The sequence below is a fragment of the Taudactylus pleione genome, unplaced genomic scaffold (genome assembly GCF_031769625.1).
Source record: "Taudactylus pleione unplaced genomic scaffold, aTauple2 ptg000734l, whole genome shotgun sequence".
Taxonomy (NCBI): Eukaryota; Metazoa; Chordata; class Amphibia; order Anura; family Myobatrachidae; genus Taudactylus; species Taudactylus pleione.
Genome location: NW_028285136.1, coordinates 4,325,503 through 4,353,228, shown reverse-complemented (window position 1 = coordinate 4,353,228; position 27,726 = coordinate 4,325,503). Strand labels below are relative to the sequence as shown.

The following is a 27,726-nucleotide window of genomic DNA, read 5'->3' as shown; positions in this document are numbered from 1 at the left end:
ATGGAAGCCAGACCCAAGTTGAAGCATTATCATGTGCATGGGATGGATTCCAGGGAGCACCTTAAATGTTATTTTGATTCAGAAAGTGCATTCAGAGATGAGACAGTGGTGTTTATTATGGAGAAGCTGCACAACGCATTAGTGACAGGTGTGTATTCAGGATAAATTGCTGCTTTAGCTATATAATATGGTTATTCTGAGCACCAGAAAAATTAAATGGGTGACCTTATAGTGTACAGACAGGGGTGTAGTGTGGGCAGAACCGGTGGAGCTCATGCACAGGTGCTGGCTACGGCAGGGGACACTAAGGGCGGTGGATCAGCAGTGTTTTGTTTTTTTTTAAACATTTAATAAATAGACTGACATAATTGCCTGGAATGTAATTAATTTACCTCTGCACGGAATGGCGGCGGTCAAACATTGTCACCGGAATCCCGACATCATTTGAGATGCTGATACTGGAATACTGACAGCTGGCATACCGAACGTAAGTATAGTAAGCCAGGTTAGCTTTTACCCACAGGTTATGTTTAGGCACCGTTGTAGGCTGCGGACAGGGGGGGGTTAGGGTTAGGCTCAACTGGGGGGAGGGGTTAGGGTTAGGCACTAAAGGGGGAGGGTTAGGTGTAAGCACTAAACAAGAGAGTTATGGTTAGGGTGCACGGGGAGGTTAAATACTGAGCATCGGGATGCCGCTGTCTGTGACGGCCAGCATCCAAACTGCCAGTCTCCCATACCCAACCCATTTCCCAGTCCCCTGGTCCCAAATGGAACTGCAGATGCAGAGAAATAAAGCTGGCACTGTGCTCAGGGCCACGGAAGCTCACACTCTGCCAATGGTCTGACACTGCACCACTGGAGGAGTCCAGTAACCAGCCACACGGATGCAACACTGAGGAAAGGAAGACATCAAGGAGTGGAGCAGAGCTGGTAAGAGCTGTAGAAAAGACAGAATAAGGAGACTGGGCGGAGAGGGAGAGGTAGGTGTGTGTGTGGGATTCGGTGTGATACAGCGCCAGCCTGACATGAAAGGAAATCCCGATCGTCTAGAAGGTAAGTATATACTACCCAAACTCTACCCCCTAACCCTAACCCTCCTTTAGGGGTGCATAACCCTAAAACCCCCTTCTAAGTGCCTAAACCTAACCCCCCCTTTCCCCGCCACCTAAACCTAGGTCCCCCGGGGGGGTGCCTAACCCTAACCTTCCCCCGGGGGTGCCTAACCCTCCCTCCCCCTAGCCTAAACCTAACATCCCGATTGGGATGCCGGGTGCCGGTCTCCCGGCGTAGGTTAGTTAACCCTCGCTGGGATTCTGTAGTCTAGATGCCAGCGGTCGGCATTATGACAGCCGGCATCATAAACGTATACCTGTGTGTGTGTGTGTAGTAGGGTTTGAATTTTTCATGCGGGACAAACGCGGACCTTCTCGCACATTTTAAGGTCCGATTTTGTCCACAACTCACCAAATCTGATAGCCTGCGAACTCATGCTCGCAAGTTATCTTGTATTTTGTATAGTCTTTCTTGCGGAGGAAGGGCATTTACTCATACCCTTCCTCCGTGCGAACGACCGAGACCCATGTGAGGTTTGTCATTACAGGAACCACCAGCCAATCAGCGTGCACCTTCGTAGGAGCTGCACGCTGATTGGCTCTTAGCAGTCAGCCTGTATGTCACACTTTTCCCCATAGACTTGATTGGTGGGAAAGCGCCATTGAAGTCTATGGTGGAAACCACTACATTGCTGCCTATTATGGGAACCGCAAGGTTAATAGAGGTGGCGCCGACTGATTGGCTGCTGGCTCCTGTAATGACAGTACTCACGTGGGTCCCGGTCATTCATGTGGAGGAAGGGTATGTGTAATCCCTTTCTGACCTGGTTTCTGGTGTGCTTTTTTCTTGTTTTTAACCCCATGAATGCCTACTTGGAACTAAGAGGATATAATCTACACTAGGAGTTGGTGAGTATTAATTTTTTTTTTACAGGTGTTGTGGATTCTACTGGACAAGTGGATGTGAATGACTACAGGGATTCTAGATAAGTATGTGTGAATGTTTGCTTTAATAATAATGTGAGTGTGAATGTTTGCTTTAATAAAAAGCTTGGTCTTGGTTCTTAAAATACAGGGGACCACTATGCATTTTCCCCTCTATATTTTAAGAACCAGGACAGGCTCAACAGAGCCCGGGGCTGGTTATGCTTGTAGTGGGGGAGGGACACACATTACAGTTTACTTTTTTTTTTTTACACACAGAAACATTCATGGATTTCACGGATCAGTGCATCTTTCTGTGTTAATCGGACCTGCTGAGGATAGACTCAGTAGCCTGAAACAGGTCTGTTTTCTCTCAAGTTTTCAGGCAGTGATAGTGTACATTGCCCAACTTGTATGCTCACAATGGCAAAACATCTGGATGCGGGTTTTGCCATTGTGAGTTGCATGGGGTTTGAGAAACATGCAAGTTTGCATGTTCACCCACCCTAGCAGACCAAGGGACATACACTAACCACCCACCCCCACAAGCACATAAACTATCCTCCCTACCATCCCAGTGCCAGGCACATACACTACCCGTCCTGTCCTCTCATCCCCAGGAGCCTACACTAGCCACCCTACCCCCAGGCCCATACATTATCCAACCTATAACCCTCGATCCAGGGACAAACACTACTTACCCAACCCTCAGACCCTGAAACATATAGTACCCCCATCCCTTATGTCCAGGTCATACATTAAAACTCCCTGTCCCCCTTTCCCCCGAAAACCTTCATGGCTTCTATATGGTTTTGTATTGATCATGTTCTATTTTAATTTATAAATACAATGCATTGTGTTTGCTTGTTTGAGAATATAATTAAATTAAAAAAATTACTCCATAATAGGTGCTGCCCATCCTGTACACTAGCTGCATATCACCCCCATGTGCTGGCTATGCCTAGTCCCCAGACACACCTCTGTACTGCAGGATGGGGGGTGCCATAGCATGTACCTGCTATGGGCACCAGAGGCATTTCTAGAGAGGAGGGGGCCCGTGTGCAATCTCCGACACGGGCCCCCTCCTCTCTGCCCGGCGGCCGGCTGCGCACTGAGTTGTGCGTGGCCAGCGCTGGAGTTATAGACTCTGGGCACTAGAGTGTGCCCAGAGTCTATAGTGTCTGCACAGGTCACCGGGAAAATGGCCGCCGAGGCCATTTTCCCTGTACGGCGCATGCGCAAACGATGGGAAAATGGCCACTGCAGCCATTTTCCAGTCGTATTACAGTGCCAGACGCTCGCACCGACGTGGGACTCCAGAGAGGTAAGTAATATTATGGGTGCAGGGTGTGCGGTGCGGGGCCCCCCTGGACCCAGGGGCCTGTGTTCCCCACACACCCTGCACCCATTATAGATACACCCCTGATGGGCACCTCAGCTCCACATTACACCTCTGTATACAGGATATAATGGGAACAGGAGACACTTTCCCTGCTCACAGAGAGATGTCAGCTACAGACGTCACTTTCATCCATGGTGCTATGGAATAGAATTAACCCACCAAACGTTATACACACAGCACAGAAATGGCGACAGACTCGGGAATCATAGACATATCTTCCTTATGCATCACAGAAAATTGAGGAATAATATATAATGTTTGGGTGCAGTATATAGATATAAAACATGTGACACAGATGCTATTTTTTTTATATTTGCTTTTATTGCCAACACAGTGTCTCATATATACCATGTGTCCATTACAGTCACACAGCTGTGGGAAATGTATTAACTCGCAAATTCCCAATAATATATTTCATTGGCATAGATGAAGGCACCCAGTATTATGCCATGACACATAAATCATGAGATCCGTTCCAGTATGTGCCCAATACTGGGACTCACATTATCTTTCTTTGCCATTAACTCATTGTAACTTTATAGAATGTTGAATTTCTTCTTATCTGATTCCTCTTTGCAGGTCGTATTAAAGGAGAAACTATGATTGACATCAGTATCGGATCCATGGTTCATCATCTTTTTGTTATAAGTGAATTTTTTAAAGAAATCACTATATTAAAATTAAAAGAGTCCTGTATTATGGAACTCAACAAATGGGTGAACACCCGCACTGGGGCTTTCGATTGGACTCATGCATCTAAGATTGTTACCGAGCTGGGAGGCATCAGGTAAAATGTGATTCTAAACATACAGTAAAAGAACATAAAGATTGAGTCAATTTTAATAAAAATAATAAACAAAAATGTAAATTAAATGTAATAAAAAATGACTGTTTTAGTTTTAAATGGAGATCAGAGAGTTAGAGGACAATAGTGAATATTTCCTAGTTGGTGGCCGGTATTCCTCCTGATTCAACCGTTCCAGTTGTGCATGTTATTTTCTTTTCGTTTTTGGTTTTTTTTTGTGTGGCTGAGGTATAAAAAAAAACTGAAGTGGAACATACAATTCGGCACTGACACTTGAACCTGCTGTATTATATAATGTAATGGTGTTATTATTTTAGTGTGGAAGAACAGAAAAAGGAAGAAAAGTTGAAGGAAACCATTAAATGCATTGTGCAATTTGACTTCAGCAAAGAAAACCTCACGGATCCGGTGGTGTTACCACAAGCCGACTGTATACTCACGGCGGTGGTGCTGGATGCGGTTTGTCAGGACCAACAAGACTTCATCAAAAACCTAAGGAAGATGTCAAAGCTGCTTAAGCCTGGGGGATACTTTATTATAATTGGGTGCCTAAATATGACATATTACACTGTTGGTAATGATAGGCTACATGCATTGACTTATGATGACATATTTGTAAGAAAGACCCTCACTGATGAAGGATTTGAAATTGGTTCCTGTGAGTTACTTGATAGAAAAGTAGAGACTGATATAATAGATTACAAGCAATTGATGGTCCTCACTGCTGTCAAAGGGGGTTGGGTATGCGATTCCAGCACAAACAATGCTGGCGGTCAGAACCCCGGCGCCAAAGTCACGATGGTGGAAATTCCGATGCATACAGGTAAGTAATCTAACCCTTCCCGTAATCCTACCCTAACCCACCATTACCGCAGCCTAACCATAACCCTTCCCCCACAGCCTAACAATAACCCTCCCCTCCTGCAACCTAACCATAACCCTCCCCCCCACAGCCTAACAATAACCCTCCCCTCCTGCATCCTAACCATAACCCTCTCCCCCACAGCCTAACAATAACCCTCCCCCCACAGCCTAACTCCCCCTAATGCCTAACCCTAAACCTGAAAACCGACTGTTCGGATCACAGCCGCCGGGATTCTGGATACTGTTGAGGGTTTTGGAAGGAAACATAAGATATTTATTGTTGCCATCTTTCTCCCATTCAACCCAAATGACACTGACACTTACTTACATATGGGAATGTTTAGTAAGAAATGACACTGATATATCTTTTCTTATCTTAAGTATCAGACCACAAATGTTTCATAGCCAGTCTATAGTCAGTACACAGCTAGCAGGGACAAGGGTTAGGTAAAGTGACATCCAATGACAGGCTGAATGGTCTGGCATAAGTTCAGGCAATAGAAACAGGCAGGTAAAAAAGCAAGCATGTACAGTAATACAAAAGCAAGTCCATTGTTCAGGACATAACAACGGTAATAACATGGTATAAGCAAAGCTGATTCAGATAAAAGCCAGGTTAGCATGTGATAATAATCAAGCAATCAAGAAGGAAGCCAGAAAGTCAGAAGCCGATGTTTATTCAAAGTTTCCGGAGTTTGCGCAAGGCCAAGTTCACAGAACAATCACCTAGCACTGACTGTTAGGTGAGATCTCACTAAAAGTGCTGGTTAATTGGTAGCAAATGTGCAGACCATTTCAAACAATGCTAGGAGCTGGATACGCATCTCACCCTACAGACAATGTCTCCAAACACATGAAAGCTATATCAACCAGCTAACTTGCTGTAGTAATACAAATTTTAAGTTAACCCTAAGGACATCCAGTTGGTACAGGATCCTAGATGGCAGTGGCGTAAAAATGGCCCCAGCAGAGCTCTCGGTGGCTTGGGGACCATTGCTATGCCACTGCAACTGTGAACACTGGCCTCTGAAGTGATCAGGTGACGTCATGATGTCACCCACATTGTGAGGAGCCTGCGCGGCCTCACCTTTTGGATCAAGTTAGATTCAGTCAGTGCACACTGATCAGGATTCCAGCTCCGGGACTTTGTCAGTCGGCATCCCGGCAGTCGGTCAATCCTTTGTCAGAGGTCACATCCCAGGAGGAAGAGACCTCTGACAAAGCCGTGGGTGGAGCGACGGGGAAGCGCATCAGGTGATTGTGATAGGGCGACACAATATGTGATGGACAACATCTGGATATCACAGGAGTCAACTGCATTTGGGGCGAATGAGTCCTGCCCAAAAATCACACAGCAGCCCTGCCTATCTCTTTTGCTCCTCTACTCTACTTACCTCCTTGGAGCCGGTAATTAAAAGTGAAATGTGCAACACTATCACTGTATTAATTAAATGCATTGCTGTTTTTCATGAAACATTTTTATTAAATGATCTTTCATTTTTCGGTGTTAGCCATATTTATTTATTTTTCTTCAAAAATTTAAGTAGCTCTTCGGGAGGTTTAATTTTTCTCGAGTAGCTCACATCCCAATTAAGGTTGGTGACCACTGATATACATATATAATTTATAATTTATTTTTTATATAGCGCCACACCGAGTAACTTCACGCACAGTGCCAAAACCTATTTTTCCCGGAAATGGCCATGTTAATAACATTCTTGAAATGCAGAGTCCGTAACTCAGTTTCAATATGTAAGCATTATGAATGTATCAATAGGGCTTGTCATTGTATCCAGGATACAGATTTCTTTATTACAATACGCAAAGGAAAACTGTAGAGTAAGACCTAGATAATTACTCAATTCTACATGTGCTGCATCTGTAATTTCCATGCACATTGCTCATATATCAATTAATAAAAAAATAGAAATATTTATATAAAAAAGGGTATATGATTGATTATATATATATATATATAGCACCAAAATAATATGAGATATGGTAAGAACTTACCCTTGTTATCTCTATTTCTACGAAGTCCATAGGGTTCCACAGGATACCTTGGGGTATAGGTGTGACGTCAGTCGCAGGGCACCAAAGAGTTAAGCTTTCAGCCTCCCAGGATGCACTAGGTCCCCCTCCTATACCCCGCCCCCGGGCCAAGGCACCTCAGTTAGTTACCAAGCCATAGGCCGGAGGAGGAGAAGGAAGAGAGAGAACAAAGATCTGGACACATACAAGAATCACATTCTCACCAGAGGGAGACAGAAAACCGGTGACCAGAGCAAAGCCCATCTGCAGCACAGGTGCGACAGGGCGGGAGTCCTGTGGAACCCTATGGACTTCGTAGAAATAGAGATAACAAGGGTAAGTTCTTACCATATCTCATATTTTCTACTTCAGGGTCCATAGGGTATCCACAGGATACCTTGGGGATGTCCCAAAGCAGTATCCTTTAAGGGTGGGGACGCTCCTGTGCAGAAAGGAGAATCCGCCGCCCGAAGGAAGCATCCTGAGAGGCGAAGGTGTCAAACCTGTAATACCTCACGAAGGTATGGACAGAAGACCACGTAGCAGCCTTGCAGATCTGAACTGCCGAGGCACCACGTTGAGCTGCCCACGAAGGACCCACAGACCTAGTGGAATGAGCCTTCAGAGAAGGAGGGACCGGTAGGCCTTCATGAAGATAAGCTTCAGAAATAGCCATACGGATCCAGGCTGCCAAAGTTTGCTTTGAAGCAGGCCAACCCTTTTTACGGAAGCCATAGAGGACAAACAAAGCGTCCGACTTCCTAAACGAAGAAGTGCGGTCAACATAAGTCCTTAAGGCCCGCACAACATCCAAAGAGGCCTCACCCACGGAAAGACCCGGTGAGTTAAAGGCCGGAACAACTATTTCCTCGTTAACATGAAACTGGGAAACAACTTTGGGAAGAAACTCGGGCCGAGTGCGGAGCACTGCCCTGTTCCCATAAAAAACCAAGAAAGGGGGTCTACAAGAAAGAGCCCCTAACTCAGAAACACGTCTGGCCGAAGCAATGGCCAGAAGGAAAACAGTCTTAGCTGTTAGCCATTTAAGATCCACTGAGCCCAGTGGTTCAAACGGCGGTCCTTGGAGAGCCCTCAGGACCACAGCCAAATCCCAAGGCGTCACAGGTGGAACAAAGGGCGGCTGAATGCGGAGAACACCCTGCATAAAGGTGCGCACATCCGGGATTGTAGCAATCCTACGGTGAAACCAGACAGATAGGGCCGAAACCTGTACCTTCAAAGAAGCAAGGCGAAGCCCATGATCTAGTCCCGCTTGCAGGAAGGCGAGAATCCGAGACAGACGAAACTCCCGCGGTGCATAACCTCTCGGTCGACACCACTGGAAGAACGTATGCCACACGCGATGGTATATCCTCGCGGAAGACGGTTTCCGAGCTCGTAACATGGTACGCACCACAGAGCTGGAAAACCCCCGGGACCTCAGCATGGCCGTCTCAACAGCCACGCCGTCAAAGACAGCCGAGTCAGGTCCGGGTGAAGGCAAGGACCCTGAGACAGAAGGTCCGGTCGTAGCGGCAACCGCAGAGGAATGTCCACGGACAGACCCTGAAGGTCTGAGAACCAGTGCCGTCTGGGCCACGCGGGAGCTATCAACAGGAGCGTCCCTCCTTCCTGTTTGAATTTCCGGATTACCCGTGGAAGAAGGGAGACCGGAGGGAACAGGTATGCGAACCGGAACGTCCACCGGACGGACAGAGCATCCACCAGAGACGCCCCTTCGTCTCTTGTGCGAGACCCGTACACCGGCAACTTGTTGTTGTGCCGGGACGCCATGAGGTCGATTTCTGGAAGACCCCACCTGTCCACCAGTAGTTGAAAAACGTCCGGGTGCAGGGACCATTCCCCCGGATGAACGTCCTGGCGACTTAGAAAGTCCGCCTCCCAATTTAGCACTCCCGGGATGAAGACCGCTGATATGGCCGGAAGATTGCGCTCCGCCCAAACCAGGATCCGAGAGACCTCTACGAGAGCCGCCCGACTGCGAGTTCCTCCTTGCCTGTTTATGTAGGCCACGGTGGTAGCGTTGTCCGACTGGACCTGCACCGGGCGACCCTGGAGAAACCGCTGTGCCTGCTGGAGAGCATTGAAGACCGCACGGAGTTCCAAGATATTTATTGGAAGCTCCGCTTCTGTCGGCGTCCACCTGCCCTGGAACAAGTGTGGACCCGAAACTGCTCCCCAGCCCCGAAGACTGGCGTCCGTTGTCAACAGGACCCAATTTGGAACCCAGAACGGACGTCCCTTGTTGAGGTGGGTCGTCTGTAACCACCACGCAAGGGACAGGCGAACCTCCTGGGTGAGCACAATCATCTGGGACTTCAAAGACTGAGTCAGCCCGTTCCACTTGGACAGGATCAGGTGCTGCAGAGGTCTGGAGTGAAACTGGGCGTATTCCACCATGTCGAACACCGACACCATGGAGCCCAGTAACCTCATCGCCGAGTGTAAGGACACCCGGCGGCTGTGCAGGCAACTGCGCACCCTTGACTGTAAAGCAGAGATCTTGTCCTCCGTCACGAAGATCCTTTGCTGTCCCGAGTCCAATAAGGCTCCAAGATGCAGAATCCTCCGAGACGGGATTAGAGTGGACTTCTGCCAGTTGATTAGCCAGCCGTGCCGTTGCAGCAGTGCAATGGTCAGGTCCAAGTGGCGTAACAGGAGCTCTGGAGATCCTGCCACCAATAACAGGTCGTCCAAATACGGCAACATGCGGACTCCCTGCAGCCGCAGAGAAGCCGCCATGACCGCCATCACCTTGGTGAAAACACGTGGTGCTGTTGCCAGGCCAAAAGGTAACGCCCGAAACTGGAAGTGGTCGCTGCGGATTGCAAACCTGAGGAACTGTTGATGGCGCCAAAGAATAGGGACATGCAGGTAAGCGTCCTGTATGTCCAATGACACCAAGTAGTCCCCAGGTTCCAGCGCCAGAATGATGGACCGTAGGGTCTCCATCCGAAACTTCGGGACCCGCAAAGACTTGTTGAGTGCTTTGAGGTTGAGAATCGGACGATATGACCCATTGGGTTTCTGTACCAAAAATAGATTTGAATAGAAACCCTGGCCCCTCTGGGAGAATGGAACCGCCACTATAACTCCAGCCTGGAGCATAGTGTGCAATACCTTCCGCAGCTCCGTAGCCTTGTTCCGGTCTGATGGGAGACCTGTGGTGAAGAAGCGAGCCGGGGGTCTGTGCCGGAAGGAGAGGGCGTATCCGTGGGAAACCACCTCCAGAACCCAAGTGTCTGTCGTAGTGGTCGACCAACACTGGGCGAACTGTAGCAGGCGGCCTCCCACCCTGGGATCCCCCAAAGGGAGGCCCGGACCGTCAGGCCGCAGGCTTGTCATCTGGCTTGGGGGCCGGACGTCTGGTACTCCATGCCTGCTTCCGGGGCTTGACCGATTTCTTAGGGCCAGCCTGTCGAGGAAACGACTGTGGTTTGGGCCTGCCCTGGGCCCTAGATGACCGAAAGGACGATGGTCCCGAACCAGAAGGAGCAGCGGCCGACGGGAGACAAGCAGATTTGGCTGCCGCCAGCGTGGCCACAATCTTATCCAGATCCGGACCGAAGAGAACTTCTCCGGTAAACGGCAACGCTTCCAGACCTTTCTTGGAATCTGCGTCCGCCTTCCAGGATCGCAGCCACAAGGTGCGACGAGCAGCTACCGCTGCTGAAGAAATTCTAGACACCAGAGTACTAATGTCTAGAGCCGCCTCGTTGATGTAGGTGGCCGAATCACGGAGATTGCCAATCAACTCCGCCTGTTTGGCCGGACAGTCGGATTCAAAAGAAGCCTCTAATGAATCCGCCCAGCGCTCCATCGCTCTGGCAACCCAGCAAATGGCCATAGCCGGCCGTGCTGCCCCCCCTGCAAGGGAATAAGCGGACTTCAGGCAGATTTCTACCTTGCGGTCCGTAGCATCCTTAAGGGAGGACATGGATGGCATCGGCAATGTGGCACTACGGACAAGATGGGTCACGTGAGAATCCACCTGTGGAGGGGATTCCCACTTAGCAAAATAATTATCCGCGAACGGATAAGCCACCGCCAGGCGTCTCTGCGGCTGGTATCTTTTGCCAGGTTGTTTCCACGCCTCCTCTAAATGGTCCACCAACTGATCCGAAAGAGGAAAGACTGTGGCATCGCCCTTCACATCTTTGAAAAAGGCATACTTAGATTTAGCCGCTGGGGGAACTTCGTCCTCAATCACCAAGGCTGTGCGGACCGCCCGAATAAGTCCAGGAATATATACTTTGGACTTAGCATCAGCGTCCTTAGTATGGAGAGGTTCCTGATCGTAAGGATCAAGAATCTCCCCATCATCAGACGTCCCTTCGTCATCCTCATAAGGAGCGGACAGAGACGCCACCGGCCTTTTATGAGGCCGCATCACAGACTCCCCTTGCAACACATCCGACAAGTGCTGTACAGAACTCGTCAGGGAGTTAACCCACGCTGGCTCCTGAGAACCCGGGAGCGGGGAAATAGGGAGACTGTGGGGTACCACCAATTGTCGTGGGAACCCCTGCATGGGTGACGACACCACAGACTGCTGGGACAAACCCCTCGGAGTAAACGCGGGCTGCGGTGCTAACTGGCCCACTAAAGGTGTTAACGCCTGAGCGAAACAAGCCCAGGGCGGCTCCTGTACCGGTGCTGTAACCGTAATAGGCCGCGCCATGGACAAACACTGCCGGCAAAGGCCCTCCGCGCTACCCTCCCCCTCCGCTAACGGTACTTTGCACGTGGTACACTGTAGCCGGAGGGGAAAATCACTTTCAGACATGATGGCACCACGTATGTGACCTCTCTCACCAATTAAGTATTAAATAGGCGAGAGACCACCCTGCAGCACCGCACCGCAAGGGCTTTAGCAGAAGAACAGGGACAGTAATAAAGCTGACAGTTTAGAGAAGAAAAGTTACAGGCAGCAGCGCTAGCACAGTCACATACAATGCAGAGAAATAACAATTCCTGCACTAACAGCGCTGATCACTCAACTACACAGACACAGGGCCTGGTAGGACACAGCGCTGCATACACAGACCTGACCACAGCGGAGGAGAGGTATGCGGGGGGACCCAGACCATGATGCTTCCGTCCAGCGCTTCCAGCAGCGTTCACCATGCATTCTGGAGAAGATGGCCGCCGAGGAGCAGAGAGGAGGCTGGCCTGGGGGAGGAGCGCTGCCACAGGACCAGTCGGCAGCATGCAGAGAGGGCTGTGTGCAGCGGGGGAGGCGCCGGCTGTGAGACAGGGAAGGCGCGCTCCCCTGGCATGCATTTAACCCCTGGGACGCCGCAGCGCTACCGCTCTGCTGCGGTCCGCTGTCCCAGGGGGTAGTGGAAGCGCAGGTTGGTCGCCTGGCTCCACGCTGCAGCCAGTCCCCAGGGAGCCCCCTGCCTGGGGACTTAGGACCATGTGATCAGCGGGGACCCACCGCGGGACCCCGCTGCTTACCTCTGTCCCCCTTGAATCCGGCCATGGTCCGGAGCATCTGGGGTCACCGCTAGCTGTGACCCCAGACGCCCACCAGCATCCCCGGATCAGTACCGGCGTTCTGGTACCGGCGGGGTGTAGGGAAGACAGCATGGACGTCAGGACTGACTGTCCATGCTGTTCATCCAGATGTGCAGCCACAGCTGCATGAAGAATAAGCTTCAGGGGCTCTTCTAGCCCCCACTCCAACAGGTGCACCCGACTCCGGCCGGGCACCAAACTAAACTGAGGTGCCTTGGCCCGGGGGCGGGGTATAGGAGGGGGACCTAGTGCATCCTGGGAGGCTGAAAGCTTAACTCTTTGGTGCCCTGCGACTGACGTCACACCTATACCCCAAGGTATCCTGTGGATACCCTATGGACCCTGAAGTAGAAAGAATACTTTATTGTGCACTGTATAGTTATTCCACTGATGTAGTCATAAATATTTATTTGCTATGAAAAGTAGACTATGAAGTTTATTAAATATTAAATGTACAATAAAATACTTAAATTGCCTCATGGTGTTTTTCTGTAGGATCCACTTGGGAAAGATGTTGGACTTCTTAGTTGTGTAATAAAATAGATCAATACAATATATGTCAATAGAAAAAAATATATATAAAATATATAGATATGAAAATTTAAAAATATAGAAAATATGTATTTAGATATAAATATTAAATATTTAGGGTCGTATTTGATTAGACGATTTTTGGGACGACCAAATCTTCTTAAATGGTTAAAAGAGGTTGTTCCATAGAAACATAAAAACAGAAAAATATATAGAATATTGTAATAGAAAATAATCTAAATCAAATGATCTGTCAGCAAGACCTCAGAAAAGGAAACCGGAGAGACCCTTCACACAGTAGTCCTCATGTGACAGGCAGGAATCTTAACACCCCACAGTGTCTTGCTAAGGTAACAAATGCTCACATGATTGTTACCTGTGAACAATGTGAATGAATCACTTCAAGGTTTCTTTACCCAGACACATATATGATGACAGAACATGGGATGCTCACATAGAGGCTGACTTGAAACTGGTATGATGAAAACTTATAAAGGTTTCTTTTCTTCTTAAATCATAAGTGATACCAATAGGCTCCCAAAAATAGGAAAGAAACTGAATATTGGGCCTGATTCAGACCCGCTCACAAGCGGGTCGATGGTGGCCCAGTGCGCACGCATGAGCCCTGGAGCGAGCGCAAAAAGCACTTGCTCCGGGACCCACTACAAAAGGGGCGGCTGTCGATGTTGATCGACAGCTCGCCCCATTTTGTAGGCATGGCGGTGGGGTTGGCTTCACAAACGGAGGCGTTCCCATGCGAACACCTGCCGTTTGTGGGCGGTCCCACTGACATCACTGGTGATGTCTCTATTTGAGCCAGACGCTGTCTGGGGCTTGCAGCCATGAGACCCTACCACAAGGGTCTCATCGCAAGCCCGATGGTCGCGATGGTCTTGACCATTGCGACCATCATCATGGCCGCTCACTATAGCTGTGGGTGGTCACCCACAACTGTGCAAGCAGCCAGGAGGCCACTCCTAAAATAACCAGAGGCGTTCGCAAAAAGCGAATGCTCGCTTTTTGCGAACGCCTCTGAATCAGGCCCATAGTGTAGTATGTCTTAACAAAAATGTAATAAACATTAAGAACAAATATAAACATAAAAAGTGGGGATTAGCCTTCATACCAGATAGATGGTAAACAGCGTTCACATTGGTATGCATTCAAAGTGGGGGAAAAAAGACACCCGGTGGTGCGCTATTAACCATCTATCTGCTCCTTCAGAACATAGGGGCATATTTATAAATTATCAGGTTTTAGACCCAAGAATTATCTTATTGCAACTTATCACAGCAATAAGAAATTAAAGATCACAGGGATGTACCATTGATCATTTGGGTTCCAATTGAAGCCCATCCCTTTGTTGTGTAAAATTAAAGTGATCAATAATTACTTTCTCCTTTGGGTGACTGTCATGGTACTGCGCGTGCGCGGTTAGCAGCCCACCCTTTTGAGTATGTACGGTCAGCAGGCCACGCAAGTGTGAGCAGCTATTGCCGTGGAGGGATTATACAGGGATTTACCAGGGATTTACTCCTGATAAACTTTGAAATAGGTAGCCCATAAGTTACAATGGTAAATGTTGTCTAAAGATGGTGTTACAGTAGCTACCGGGGGCAAGCTCATAGATCTCATTAATAGCAGCCCCCATACAAACCTATGAGAGCTGCTATTGTGCTCACAAACTGGGGACTGCAAAAGACCCCCCCCCTCCCGATACATTGAGGGGATACTTAAAATTTTCAGATATCACCTGAAACCTGTGTTTTCTGGGGGATATCCTGCAAATTTAATTTCATAGTATGAAAATAGGCCCCATAGTGAGCCTCAGTGATCACCCTGCAGAGTTACTGCCCTACTAACTTTTCTGGTCTTGTCTCGATCTGGAGATACACTTCCCTACCTCAGTATGTCACCTGACCTTCATCCCTTACCGGCTACCTCCATTGATGCGTTGCCTTGAATAACAACTTCTATACAGAGGAAACATGTCAGGACCTGGACTGTCAGACTACGGCTGAGGTCCCGGGCGACTGTGCTCCACGTGTTCAGATTCAGGTGTCCTCTCTGGTATGCCCACTCTCCATGCAGCCATGCATGGCATCAGACGCGTGAAGTCATCTAAACACTGCCTGAATATCTAAACGTCCACTCCTGCACGTGTGGGTTTTTTGCTATTCAATTAGGTGCGTGATTTTTTTTTTTCACGCCGGGAGGTTTTTATTCATGCACCTCCAGAGCAAGCGTGATATTTCCTAAAAACTTTATTTTTAAGAAAAATCCGAGGGACTTGCTCTGGCACCCCGGCGGCACCCCCGCCTTAGAACTAATTAAGCAATTGGAAATTTCCAATTAGCTTAAATAGTCCTTAATTAGTGACTGTGTGTGTGCATGAGTGTGTTAATGTGGCCCCCCAGAATGGGCGCTGGGAGAACTACATCTCCCAGCAGCCCTTGCCCCTCCCACCAGCCCCTGGAGCCCAATGAGCATATTCTCAGTTTTGTGCTATACTAATTAACTCCAGACAACCTCACAAGAGATAACCTGTATAAGAAATGTATGGATGCTCTAAGAGCAATATATCACTATGTTATCTGATCTGTTTCTAGAATAATGTATGTGGAAGTATTCCAAATTGGCACCCTGATAATTATATGAGAGATACAGTAAGTGCTTTTGGAATTCCCAAACAATCAATATGGATATAGTCCGTATTTGCACTGTGATAACTACTGTATATGATAAATAAGTGCTCTTTGAATTAATATTATAAGTAGGGTTTGTGAGAGAGTGAATACTGAAATAAATCAATCACCTTGATCTCTGAAACCTGGCTCAAGAAACTTTGATACTGTATATTGACATACGGGGATTGCAACATTGAGTGCAATTCTCCTTATAGTGGATACAAAACGTAACAAGGGCACATCATAATAAGACTGAGAAATAGCACGTTGGAGAGCAAGATCAGTATTATTTGTGTGATTTTTTTATTCACCAAAAAAAAAATTGTTTAGACGCATGACTGCTTTTAATATTTCACTGGAGAGGCATATTATTTTATTGAAATTAATAAAAGTTATGTTTTAATATGATTTTTCTAGTGCGCCAGCAAAGAGACATTCTATCTTCTTTTCACCATGCTTAAATGTCAATTTGAATCTGATTGGTTGCTATTGGCAACATCTAAACTTCCAAAAACTCTCACGTTAGTAAATATACCTCAAAGACTCAGCTACTGTGCTTACTGCATCCATCTCTAAATCAGGCCCAATATTTCAAAACATAATACACAGCAAATGCTACTAACTACTAAATCATATTAAATGTCATTTATTACATAGTGTAATAATGTTTATAAAAACGTTCCCAGCACCTATTGTACTAAAATATTAAGTAATTGCAAAAAATAATACATCAAAGCAGCGGCTGGAAGTTTGCAAGGACACAGGTATTGCAACATGAATATTTTCACACTGGAATTTCTCACAGAAAATCCTTACAGATATCCTGGACTTTTACCTCTGAACAATTTGTCTTAAGGTTGCCATCTGTCTAGGATTGCTCTGGACAGCCTAGAAATTAGGACATCTGTCCGCTGTACGGAGCTTTAACAATCCCAGACAGATTTACTAAGAATCATGTTTTGGTCAAGTTTAAAGACGATTGGAATCATTGGAATTTGTGAGAGTTTTTTAAGATCAAAGACTCAAATTTACTAAGAATCGTGTTTCACAGAATCATGATTTCCAATGGTGTTTGCAAGTGCATTTGTCTTTTCTCCCCCATGTTGAAACTATCTGAACACTCCCGAACATGAAGCCTGCACAGATCAGTGAAATCCATGCAGGTTTCTGTGTGTATAAAAATATAAAAAAAAAACATGGTGTGGGGTCCCCCAAAGCATAACCAGCACCGGGCTTTTTGAACTGGTCCTGGTTCAGCAAAAACGAGGGAAAAAAATTATGAGGGGTTCCCATATTTCTTTCTACAAGCACCAGGCTCTTATTAGCAGGGGTGTAATGGCACAGCCATGGGTCACACTTGACTGGATCCCCCTGGCAAAGCATTAACCCCCACTAATTATTCAGCACACGCCAATAATGGGATTCCCCCTCTCCAGGTAACCCCAAGCCAGGGCTGAAGGTGGGTGTGGGGTTGATAGTTGTAAAGAATAGATTTAAAGTGTCTTTTACATTAGGACTACAAGTCCCAGCGAGCCTGCTCCACATGCTGGTACTTGAAGAAACACAAATACCAGCATGCAGGGAATTAAGGGCCCGCCAGTGCCTATAGTCCCCCTGTAAAAGAAATATAAAAATAAAGATAGTACACGCACACTGTACAAAAGTAAAAAATTTAATACATACTGTATCACGACCGGATTAGGGGTCCCTCTCCTGGGGTAGATGGACTCCCTCTTCACACACACAGCAGCCGGAAAAATAGTACACCAGTCTGGGGTCTCGTACCAGCTGGTCGGTACCAGTCTTTATTGTGCAAAAAGGAAAACAAAACATAAAAGTAAACGCTAGCCCGTCTGGGCGCTAACTAGACAAGAGGTTCCCTCGCTACAGAAATAGTGGGGCCTACTGCCTCCACCATCAACACAAGCACATGCACAAGACTTTACAGGTTGTTTTCCCCAAGTGTCTCTGAGCCAGCCAGTCTGCTTGCTCTCCCAGGTATGAGACACTAGCTTACAATCAGACACAGCCTATATTAGCCAGTTCCAGGTGCAGACCCTAATGAGCCTGCTAACAGACCAAGAAGGTCAAAACCTGGAGTGGCCTGTGGATGGAGCCCTCCCTCTCCTCACATCCACACCCCCAAGACCCAAACCAGCTTTTCAAAAAGCCGACACTCAAATCTGCTTCACTGCAGACTTTTCTCCTGGGGGTTTTTAGAACACATAGGTCAAAAACCTAGGACAAATGTATCTACCACTGACCACTTTACCAGTGTTCCTATCACAATACCTACACTATACTCAGTGAATCCCATTATATGGTTACAAAAAATAAACATACTCACCTAACCCTTGCTGCAGATCCGTCGTCTTCTCCAGTATCATCCCTGGGCCATTAAAAATAACAAATCATGGTCTCGAGCTATAACAGACACAGAAGAGCTGTGTGTATTGTGATAGAAGCACTGGAGAAGTGTGGAATGGCTTCTATGTATGTCCTAGGTTCCTGTCATATGTGTTCGGAAACCCCCAGTAGAAGTCTGTTTGGGAAAAACAGACTAGAAATGTCGGCTTTAGAGAAAAGCCGGTTTGGGTCCTGGGGGTGTGGATGTGAGGAGAGGGAGGGCTCCATCCACAGGACACTCCAGGTTTTGGGCCTCTCAGCCTGGTAACAGGCTCATTAGGGCTTGCAGCTGGAAATGGCTAATATAAGCTGGGTTTGTTTGTGGCTGAGTGTCTCACACCTGGGAGAGCAGGCAGACTAGACTGTTCAGAAACACTTGGTGATAATCCTTGTAAGTACTGTGCACGTGTTTTGTTGATGGTGAGGGCAATAGGCCCTACCATTATTATAGAGAGGGAATCTGCTGTGTAGCTAGTGCCCAGCCTTGCTAGGACTTATGTTTATGTTTTGTTTATGTTTATATTCATTTGGCACAGTAAATACTGGCGCCGGCCAGTTTGTATGAGAACTCCTGACTTGTATCCTGTTTCTATGGCTGCTGTGTGTGAAAAGTGGGAGTCCATCTACCCCAGGAGAGGGAGCCCTATCCCGACTGTGTTACAGTACACACACACAGCTCATCTCCACAAGTGACAGGACCAATGAGGTTCCCTGCACTTACAGAGCTGCCAGCCAACCAGTGGCCACTACTATAGTAACAGGCCAGGTCGCTGATTGGTCTGTCTGTTAGCCAGCTTGATGCTCACATAGAAGTGTGTTTGAAAAGTGTGTTTTGACCCGAGTTTAGTGTTTTTATGGACGTGTTTAAAAACACGATTCTTGATAAATTTCTGGGAATTATTGTTTCTTCTGGAAAGTACTTCCGAGCTTGGCCGATGGTGTATTTAGTTCTATTGGGGTTTTCTTACCAGGGCCATAGCTAGGGTAGTGCGGCCGGTGCCATCGCACAGGGCACCACTGGTCAGGGGGCGCTGTTTGGGCCTTTCAAATTTCTGTTTATTATCATTCTTGCTTGTAGCTTCCTTTTATTTCATCCCCAGCATCTCCTGGCCTCTCCTATCTCTTCCCTGGCCCTTCCCCATGAGGCCATGGCCCTCTCTCAGGTGCACTATATTATGTCCCTATTTATCTCCAGCATCTCCTGGCCTCTCCTATCTTTTCCCTGGCCCTTCCCCATGAAGCCATGGCCCTCTCTCAGGTGCACTATATTATGTCCCTATTTATCCCCAGCATCTCCTGGCCTCTCCTATCTCTACCCTGGCCCTTCAGCATGAGGCCATGTCCCTCTCTCAGGTGCATTAAATTATGTCCCTATTTATCTCCAGCATCTCCTTGCCTCTCCTATCTCTTTCCTGGCCCTTGCCCATGAAGCCATGGCCCTCTCTCAGGTGCACTATATTATGTATAATAATCAGGATTTGTGATATATGTTTTCACTGCCATAGATTTGTTATGAAGATCAGGATTTATCTTGACACTATATGACTGCCATTCTTAGTGAACAGTGCTGTAAAATTTATTATGTGCTTATTTATTATCAGCTGATTTACACATCCTTATAGAACCATCAGTATTTATCTCTTCTTTCACTGTTTAATATATTCACCTTTTTCTCCCTGACATAGTTTAACACTATGTGAGCAAAGGGTTGCTAAGAATTTTTTGATTGTTGACAACAGTAATGTTTTTCTGGATCATGTTGAAACGATTCAATTAACTAACCAGTCGACTATAATATATTTTTCCCAATTGAGGGTTGATAGTGACCTAACACCTGATGGTTTATAAATTGCTGCTGACATTAACATTATTTGTGAACAACAGCATGTATTCCTGACTGTTATATGGCAAAAGATCACCTCTCGAACTGTGCTGTGATTCTTGTTGTTTGTTATTATTTATTACCAAAGAGCAGATTTTAACATCTTGGAAATAATTTTATATGGGTACAATTTCAGGAGGTTTGCATATTATGCACAGACTTTAAGATACACCCTCTGGATATGTCTGCGTGATCTATATTGTTATTATGATTGCAATGATTCATATGCATTGGTGACATTTGTGATACAGTTGGTAACGGAGTGTGTTATTTCTACTCATTTCTTTCTATTTTTTCAAGAGGCTCTCATTCCGACCTGATAATCCTCTCATTTGTTGTCCTATGCCTTTTGGGTATGACCACCAACAGCAGAAATTGGGGTTGATGACGGGAACCTCTTCTTATTTGCTTTCTCTGTACTACTACACCAGCAGATCTCTCACTCCTCCTCCTCTACAATTGTGTATGAGACTGAGCAGCAGAGCCTGATTGTGGAATCTTTAGCCCCTACTATTTTTATATCTCTGTTTACCGACATTTCCTATCTATTGACCTGGAATTATACCATGTCACTAGAGCCTTTCACTTCTATGACTGTGATATATCTAGTTATACGATCACTTATGTTTGAAATTCATCATCTCTAGTTGATTACAACTCTATCTCTACAGCACTCTGTATCTTCCTAGAGGTCCTTATTTCAACCGATAAATTCACTCATTTGCGGTCCAATACCATGGGCATGACAGCAAATAGCAGTAATTTGGTGTGAAGACCAGGAACACTGTTGACTATTGTTCTCAGGGGTTACAATGCCAGGAGATCTCTCACTCCTCTTCCTCCACTTTTTAGTGTGAAAGGAGCAGCAGAGTCTGGAATTGAATTTGATATCCCCCACTTTCTATTTTCCATTTTTCAATTTCTGCTATTAATAACCGTCCTTGGGAATCATTAGAGTACATTGTTACGTTATTATTCAATTGAATACAATTTATTTCATTTCTATTGACCTGGTGTTTTTTACTTTATTTTATCAATACATGTTTCATGTTGTATTGTCTAGTATTTGTTGTTCTATATTTCGCCTACTTTTATCTGGGTTATTCCTATCCTGAGATTAATCTATTCACTCTTTTCACTACTCTTGTCAGATATTCTTGTTATCTGTGTAAGTCTTTTTATTGAATTGTCATAGATATAATAAGAGTTATGTTTTATTACTACCATTTGAATTAGTAGAGTGCACCCATATAGAGTCTTTTGGTTTAAGTTCTCTATGAACCTGAACCTTTTGTTTTTCGGAATCCTATATTAAGTCTAGGTAGCACCACCACCCTGAAATATTTATGGTACTGAGATACCCAGATTGACATCAGAGGTGGCTTTAGCATCCTTACACTATATTATTACTTAGATAGATCTATCCAGGATCAGTGCGGAGAATTTTTCCTTTTTTCCTCTTTCCCCTTCCCTCATTTATGATAATCTGTAACATGACAGTTAGGACCTGAGTTCATCTGCCCCAAAGGATTGTCCTGTCTGTCTTGTGTAATTTGTTATTCACTTAGATGGAGGGGAGAAGGAGAAGAGAGGACGTAGCACAATCACAACCCCTGAGGACCCATTCCCAGTTGCACTTCCTAAAGGGAAGTTGTGTCCAATTATTTGCTGACATTAAGTTTACATTTCAGCATACTTACCATTAACATGTTTGTTTGTTTGAGATGTGTGCATCTGTACTGTACATTTACTGTACAATTTTTTTTTTTGCTTTGCTCAAAGCTCTGAAACAGCCCATTTTCCCTTCTTCGTGCAGCATGGATGCTCAAGGCTCAATGCAATATTGAGCATCTTGAATTAAATATCACACAGTTTTATGTAATGTAGACTAAGCACATGTGATCTAGAAATGGCCAATGATATTTGCTTCACAAGAATTAGACCTTGCAGTTAGACATACATTTGCAGCAGAATTACGATGATCTGCAGTTAGTACGCCTTGAAAAATCCATAGAAAGGAAGACATATAACGCCTGTTATATTATGCTTTAGAAAAAGTACAATTTATAAGTAATATTTATTTCACACAGTAATAACTTGTGATCACGTATTCATAGAGTCGGAATAAAACCATATCTTAGTTAACCACTTGCCTGGCATAGTTGCATTTTTCCAACCAAACCACACAATAATCCGATCAGTCAGATACACAGTGGGGGCGGCTGCAGGAAGAGAATCTTCCTGCAGCTGCCGCTCTCAGAGGGATCTTCCTTCCCTGCACCCTCTCCCCCAGTGTCTGCTGTGCTGCCGATCAGCACAACAGGAGATGACAAGAGATGCTGATTCTTTCATTATTACACAGGAAGATAAAAATAGACAGTCCCCAAAGTGCACAGAAATCTACAGATACCTTTGTGCTGATCTTTCATTTTGACTCGAGGTTCCCTGTATCATTCTGTTCCACTGCACTTACTTGCTGTATTACAACCATGTGTAACTATATTGTGAACCTACATGTCTTATGGACCCCACAGTGTTATTATGCAATTTATTAAACCTCAATATAATACTTTTAGAGCAGTGGTTCTCAAACTCTGTCCTCAGAACCCCACACAGGTCACGTTTTCCAGGTCCCCCAGCAGGTGCACAGGTGTACTCATTACTCCCTGACACATTTTAAAAGATCCACAGGTGGAGCTAATTATTTCACTTGTGATTCTGTGAGGAGACACGGGAAACATGTACTGTTTGGGGTCCTGAGGAAAGAATTTGAGAACCTTTGTTTTAGAGCATCTCTTATGTAGTGAAGATCAGTGTTTCCCAAACTAATTACTCAGGAAGTACTAACAGTGCTTGTTTTCCATGTCTCCTCACAGAACAACAAGTGAAATAATTAGCTCCACCTGTGGATTTTTTAAAACGTGTCAGTGAGTAATAACTACACCTGTGCACCAACTAGGAAATATGGAAACCATGCACTGTTATGGGGCATACACACTAGAGCAGTGGTTCTCAAACTCGGTCCGCAGGACCCCACACAGGTCACATTTTCCAGGTCACCCAGCAGGTGCACAGGTGTACTCATTACTCACTGACACATTTTAAAAGATCCACAGGTGGAGCTAATATCTCACTTCTGATTCTGTGAAGGGACTTGGAAAATATGCTCTGCTCGGGCTCCAGAGGACCGAATTTGACAACCTGTGAATTAGACGATAAAAGTGAACGATAACAAGATTGTTCAACGATATATTGTACATATCGTCCAGTGTATATGCACCAAGCAACCAACGATGCACGCTCCCACGGGACGTTAACGATATTTGCTGTCGTGCAAACAAGCAGTCCAATATGACGATATATCGTCAGAAAGAGCCTGTTCAGGGATGTGGCAGGATGATGTCACTGAACGATATTGGTAATGATATCGTTCAGTGTGTACACCCAATATTTTTCACCAAAATCGCTCAGCGCATCGTCTAGTGAGTATGAGCCTTTAGTGCTCCCTGAGGAATGTTTGGGAAACACTGGTGTAGACGTTCATAACCCTTATATTTGCATCACACATGCTGAGGCTGGCGTGCCACCAAATCACTGATTTCTGACTACCCACTCTTTAAAGTTCCCAGTAGTGCTTGAATTGGTCCCAACTAGGAATAGTTTCTATTATGAGTCATTGGGGCCTATGTATCAAAGCTTAATGAGAGAGAAAATTGTGAGATATAAATCACCAACCAATCAACATGTAACTTACATTTTATAGGCTGTGTCTGATAAGTGACAGTTAGGAGCGGATTGGTTAATACTTTTCTCTCACAATTTTATCTCTCATCAAGCTTTGATACATAGGCATCATTATCACCTATAACTTTCAGGGTGTAGTGAATCCTAAAAAGAGAGAATGTGAGAAACTACTATGTTATAATTATGGAGGCGTCTCTTGTATTAGGTGACCGTAGGCCTGTTTATATGAGGTAAACATGAGTAGCTGCTTTGATAATAGAGAATTTACAAATCTTGTGACATGAATATAAAACTCACCCTCAGGCAGAACCATATTATTTGAAAACACACAGTAAACTGCCAGAGTCATTAATTCATTGTATTACAAGATACACTGTACATTCAGTATATACCTTTGGGAGTTGAGTAATTTGGAACAGAACAGTATACACAAACATTGTAAATATTATTTTGTAGATATTGACTTATCAGTGTGTGATGTGTTATTATTAAAATGGCAATATTTGTATATTTATTATAGTAAGTATTGCAATCTAGCTAAATCAGAATTATATTTATAAGGATACACAACTATGAATGTTGTATACTGTATTTTTTTATTATATGTTATTAGTAAATATTGCATTTTTGATCGCACCCATTAATAAATAAATATCCCTCTACATATCATAGACATATAGGGCTCTATTCAGCAATAGTGACGATGTTGCCCTGAATATTATTGGGTAACATCGTCGCAATTTTTTACCAATTATTACATTTTATGGGGCATATGTAAAAATGCTTGATGTGAGATAAAATTGTGAGATATATATCACCAACCAATCAGCTCCTAATTATCAATTTTTAAACACAGCCTGCAAAACATAAGTTAGAATCTGATTGGTTGGTCGTATATATCTCACAACAAGCTTTGATACATATACCGCTAAGTCTGCTATTCAGCAATTTTATATGCTGGGACAGTGGTTGCGTTAACACAATGTCCCTGCGATGTTACAGAAGGCATTGTATTCGGGATTCTGTTTCTGCGCACGCGCAGTCATGCGCTCGGGAATAGTCCCTGTCCCTGCTTTGCGGTGACCGCTGAGGGCAAGTCCAACTAGACCCTGTCGAAACTGTCCATATTGATTGAAATGTGTACACAGGCTTTATACTAGTGTGTATACATTTATATTTATGTGCTTTTATATTTATAATGTATATATACATTTTAAATATAAAAGCACAAATATAAATGTATGCAGACTAATATAAAGCCTGTGTACACATTTCAATCAATATGGACAGATTTAACAGGCTGGAGTTGTACTTACCCTCGGCGATCACCGGAAAGCAGGGACGGGGACTGGGAGGAGTTTCAAGATCCAGCAGGGGCTTGTGGGAAGCTTTTCCTTAGTCCCTGCAGTTTCTGGGATAATTAAGGACTTTCGTCATATAACGCCATTCTTAGATGTCGTTATATAAAGTAAATATTTTTAGCATGATTTAAACGTTTTTTTGCTTTGCTGAATAGCAAAAAGCATTAAAGCACTATAGAGATCAATGTCTGATCCCTACAAAATGGTACTCTGCGATATGGGAATTCAATTTAGAAGACAATTGCGTTATCTTATCCCATTGCTGAATAGGGGATTTACATAAAAAATGCAGAAATGATAGTTTCCGCATTTCGTATGTAAAAAAAAAAAAAAAAATCATTGCTGAAAAGACCCCATATTATAGTAGGTATTGTAGACATTGGATATACAATCACACACATAACATGTATATTTCCCATCCAGCCACTTACACACAGATTCCAGTTATCCATATATGCTTAGACACACATCATAGGGACAATGATATTTATAGCAATAAAGATATTATGCGTACTTAGGGCTTCCATAAAGGCAATATGTATCCTTATTAACATAACAATAATCACATACATAATATAAATCAGTTTAGCATATGGGGTAACCATACATTAACAAGTTTCCTTTCATCTGAACTCTGTTTCAGAAAGGTGTTAATGTATTTTGCTCATGTATGTGTGTGGAATCGGTACAGAGGAAGCCCGACAGCGCTGGAAATCCCGATCGTCCCTAAGGTAAGTGTAAACTAACCTAACCTAACCCCCTAACCCTCCTTAGGCGTGCCAAACCCTAACCTCCCCCCCAAGTGCCTAACCCTAACTCCCCCCTCCCCGCTGCCTAAACCTAAGTCCCCCAGGGGGTGCCTAACCCTAACCTCCCCCCAGCAGTGCCTAACCCTTCCTCCCCCTAGCCCAACCCTCCTGGGGGGGTGCCTAACCCTAAGTCCCCCCGGGTGCCCTAAACCGAAACATCCCCCCTGTGGCTGTCCGCTCGCGGCCCCCAGCATCCCTTCGATCAGGATGCCGGGCGCCGGTCTCCCGGCATCGGGAAATGTCAGGCGTCTACATGTAGACGCCCGGCATTTCACCCTCGTCAGGAAATGACAGTCGGGATGCCGGCTGTCGGTATTAAGGTAGCCGGTTTCCCGATTGTATACCGTGTGTGCAGGGGCGTAGGAAGGGCGGCTCCAGTGGAGAGCAAGCTCCAGGTGCCTAAAAGATTAGGGGGCGCTGGCGTGCCACAGCCTGACTCCAGCACTTGTCACCTGGTCGCCCGCAGTTGTGTCAGTGACAGCCTGAGCCGCGTTACAGGTTTCTTCCTCCCTCTTCGCTCCCGGCCCCTAGACATGCGTGTGACAAAAGTGGGCGGGGACTGCACTGCACAGGAGAGGAGAATGGAAAGAGGAGCTGCCTGGGACTCACCGACCCACCCTGGAGGGTGCCATCCAGGAGGGGCAAGTGAACAGAACTGTACACTGCCGGGCTGACACTGGGGATGGGGAATAGGAAGTGCGGTGGCATGCACTGCAGTGAGCGCAGGAGGCACGCTACTTCTTGGAGGGCGGAGATACAGATAGAGGCACAGAGAGGAGTAGGGGTACAGATAGAGGCAGAAGGGTGGACATATAAAGACACAGAGAGGAATATGTGGTACGGACAGGCTGAAGAGGGTACAGTTAGAGGCACAGAAAGAATACGGGGTACAGACAGAAGCAGAAGGGGGTACAGATAGAGACACAGGGACAGAAGGGAGCACAGATAGAGGCACAGAAGAATAGAGGCCCTGATTCAGAGCCGGTCGCTCTGACAGAGCGCTCGCTCTGAATCAGGGCCGGTCTTTTTTTTTTCTTTTTTAGAACGGCCTCCTGGCCGCTTGCATAGTTGTGGGTGACCACCCACAGCTATAGCGAGCGGCCAGGAAGATGGTCGCGATGGTCAAGACCATCGCGACCATCGGGCTTGCGACGAGACCCTTGTGGTAGGTTATATTTGCTTTTTTTGCCAACACAATGTCTCATGTATACCATGTGCCCATTACAGTCACACAGCTGTGGGAAATGCATTAACTCTCAGATTGCCAGTAATTTATTTCATTGGCATAGATGAGGGCACCCAGGATTTTGCCATTAATCATACACCATGAAATCTGTATCAGTATGTGACCAATGCTGGGACTCACATTTTCTTTCTTTGCCTCTAACTGACTGTAACTATATAGAATGTTACATTTCTTATCTGAATCTTCCCTGCAGGTCGAATTAAAGGAGAAACTTTGATTGACATCAGTATCGGATCCATCGTTCATCATCTTTTTGTTATGAGTGAATTTTTTAAAGAGATCACTATACTAAAAATAAAAGAGTCCTGTATTATGGAACTCAACAAATGGGTGAACACCAGCACTGGGGCTTTTGATTGGACCCATGCATCTAAGATTGTTACTGAGCTGGAAGGTATCAGGGAAAATGTGATTCTAAACATAAAAGAACATAAAAGATGA

At 45.5% G+C, this 27,726-nt stretch overlaps 1 protein-coding gene across 1 annotated transcript; it reads left to right on the top strand.

The window, feature by feature from the left end:
• LOC148477227 (nicotinamide N-methyltransferase-like) lies at positions 1-27,726 on the top strand. The gene is made up of 4 exons (XM_088457041.1): positions 1-148; positions 3,958-4,165; positions 4,501-5,006; positions 27,479-27,726. Exons 1-4 carry the CDS (start codon positions 1-3, stop codon positions 27,724-27,726), a joined length of 1,110 nt encoding a protein of 369 aa, XP_088313167.1.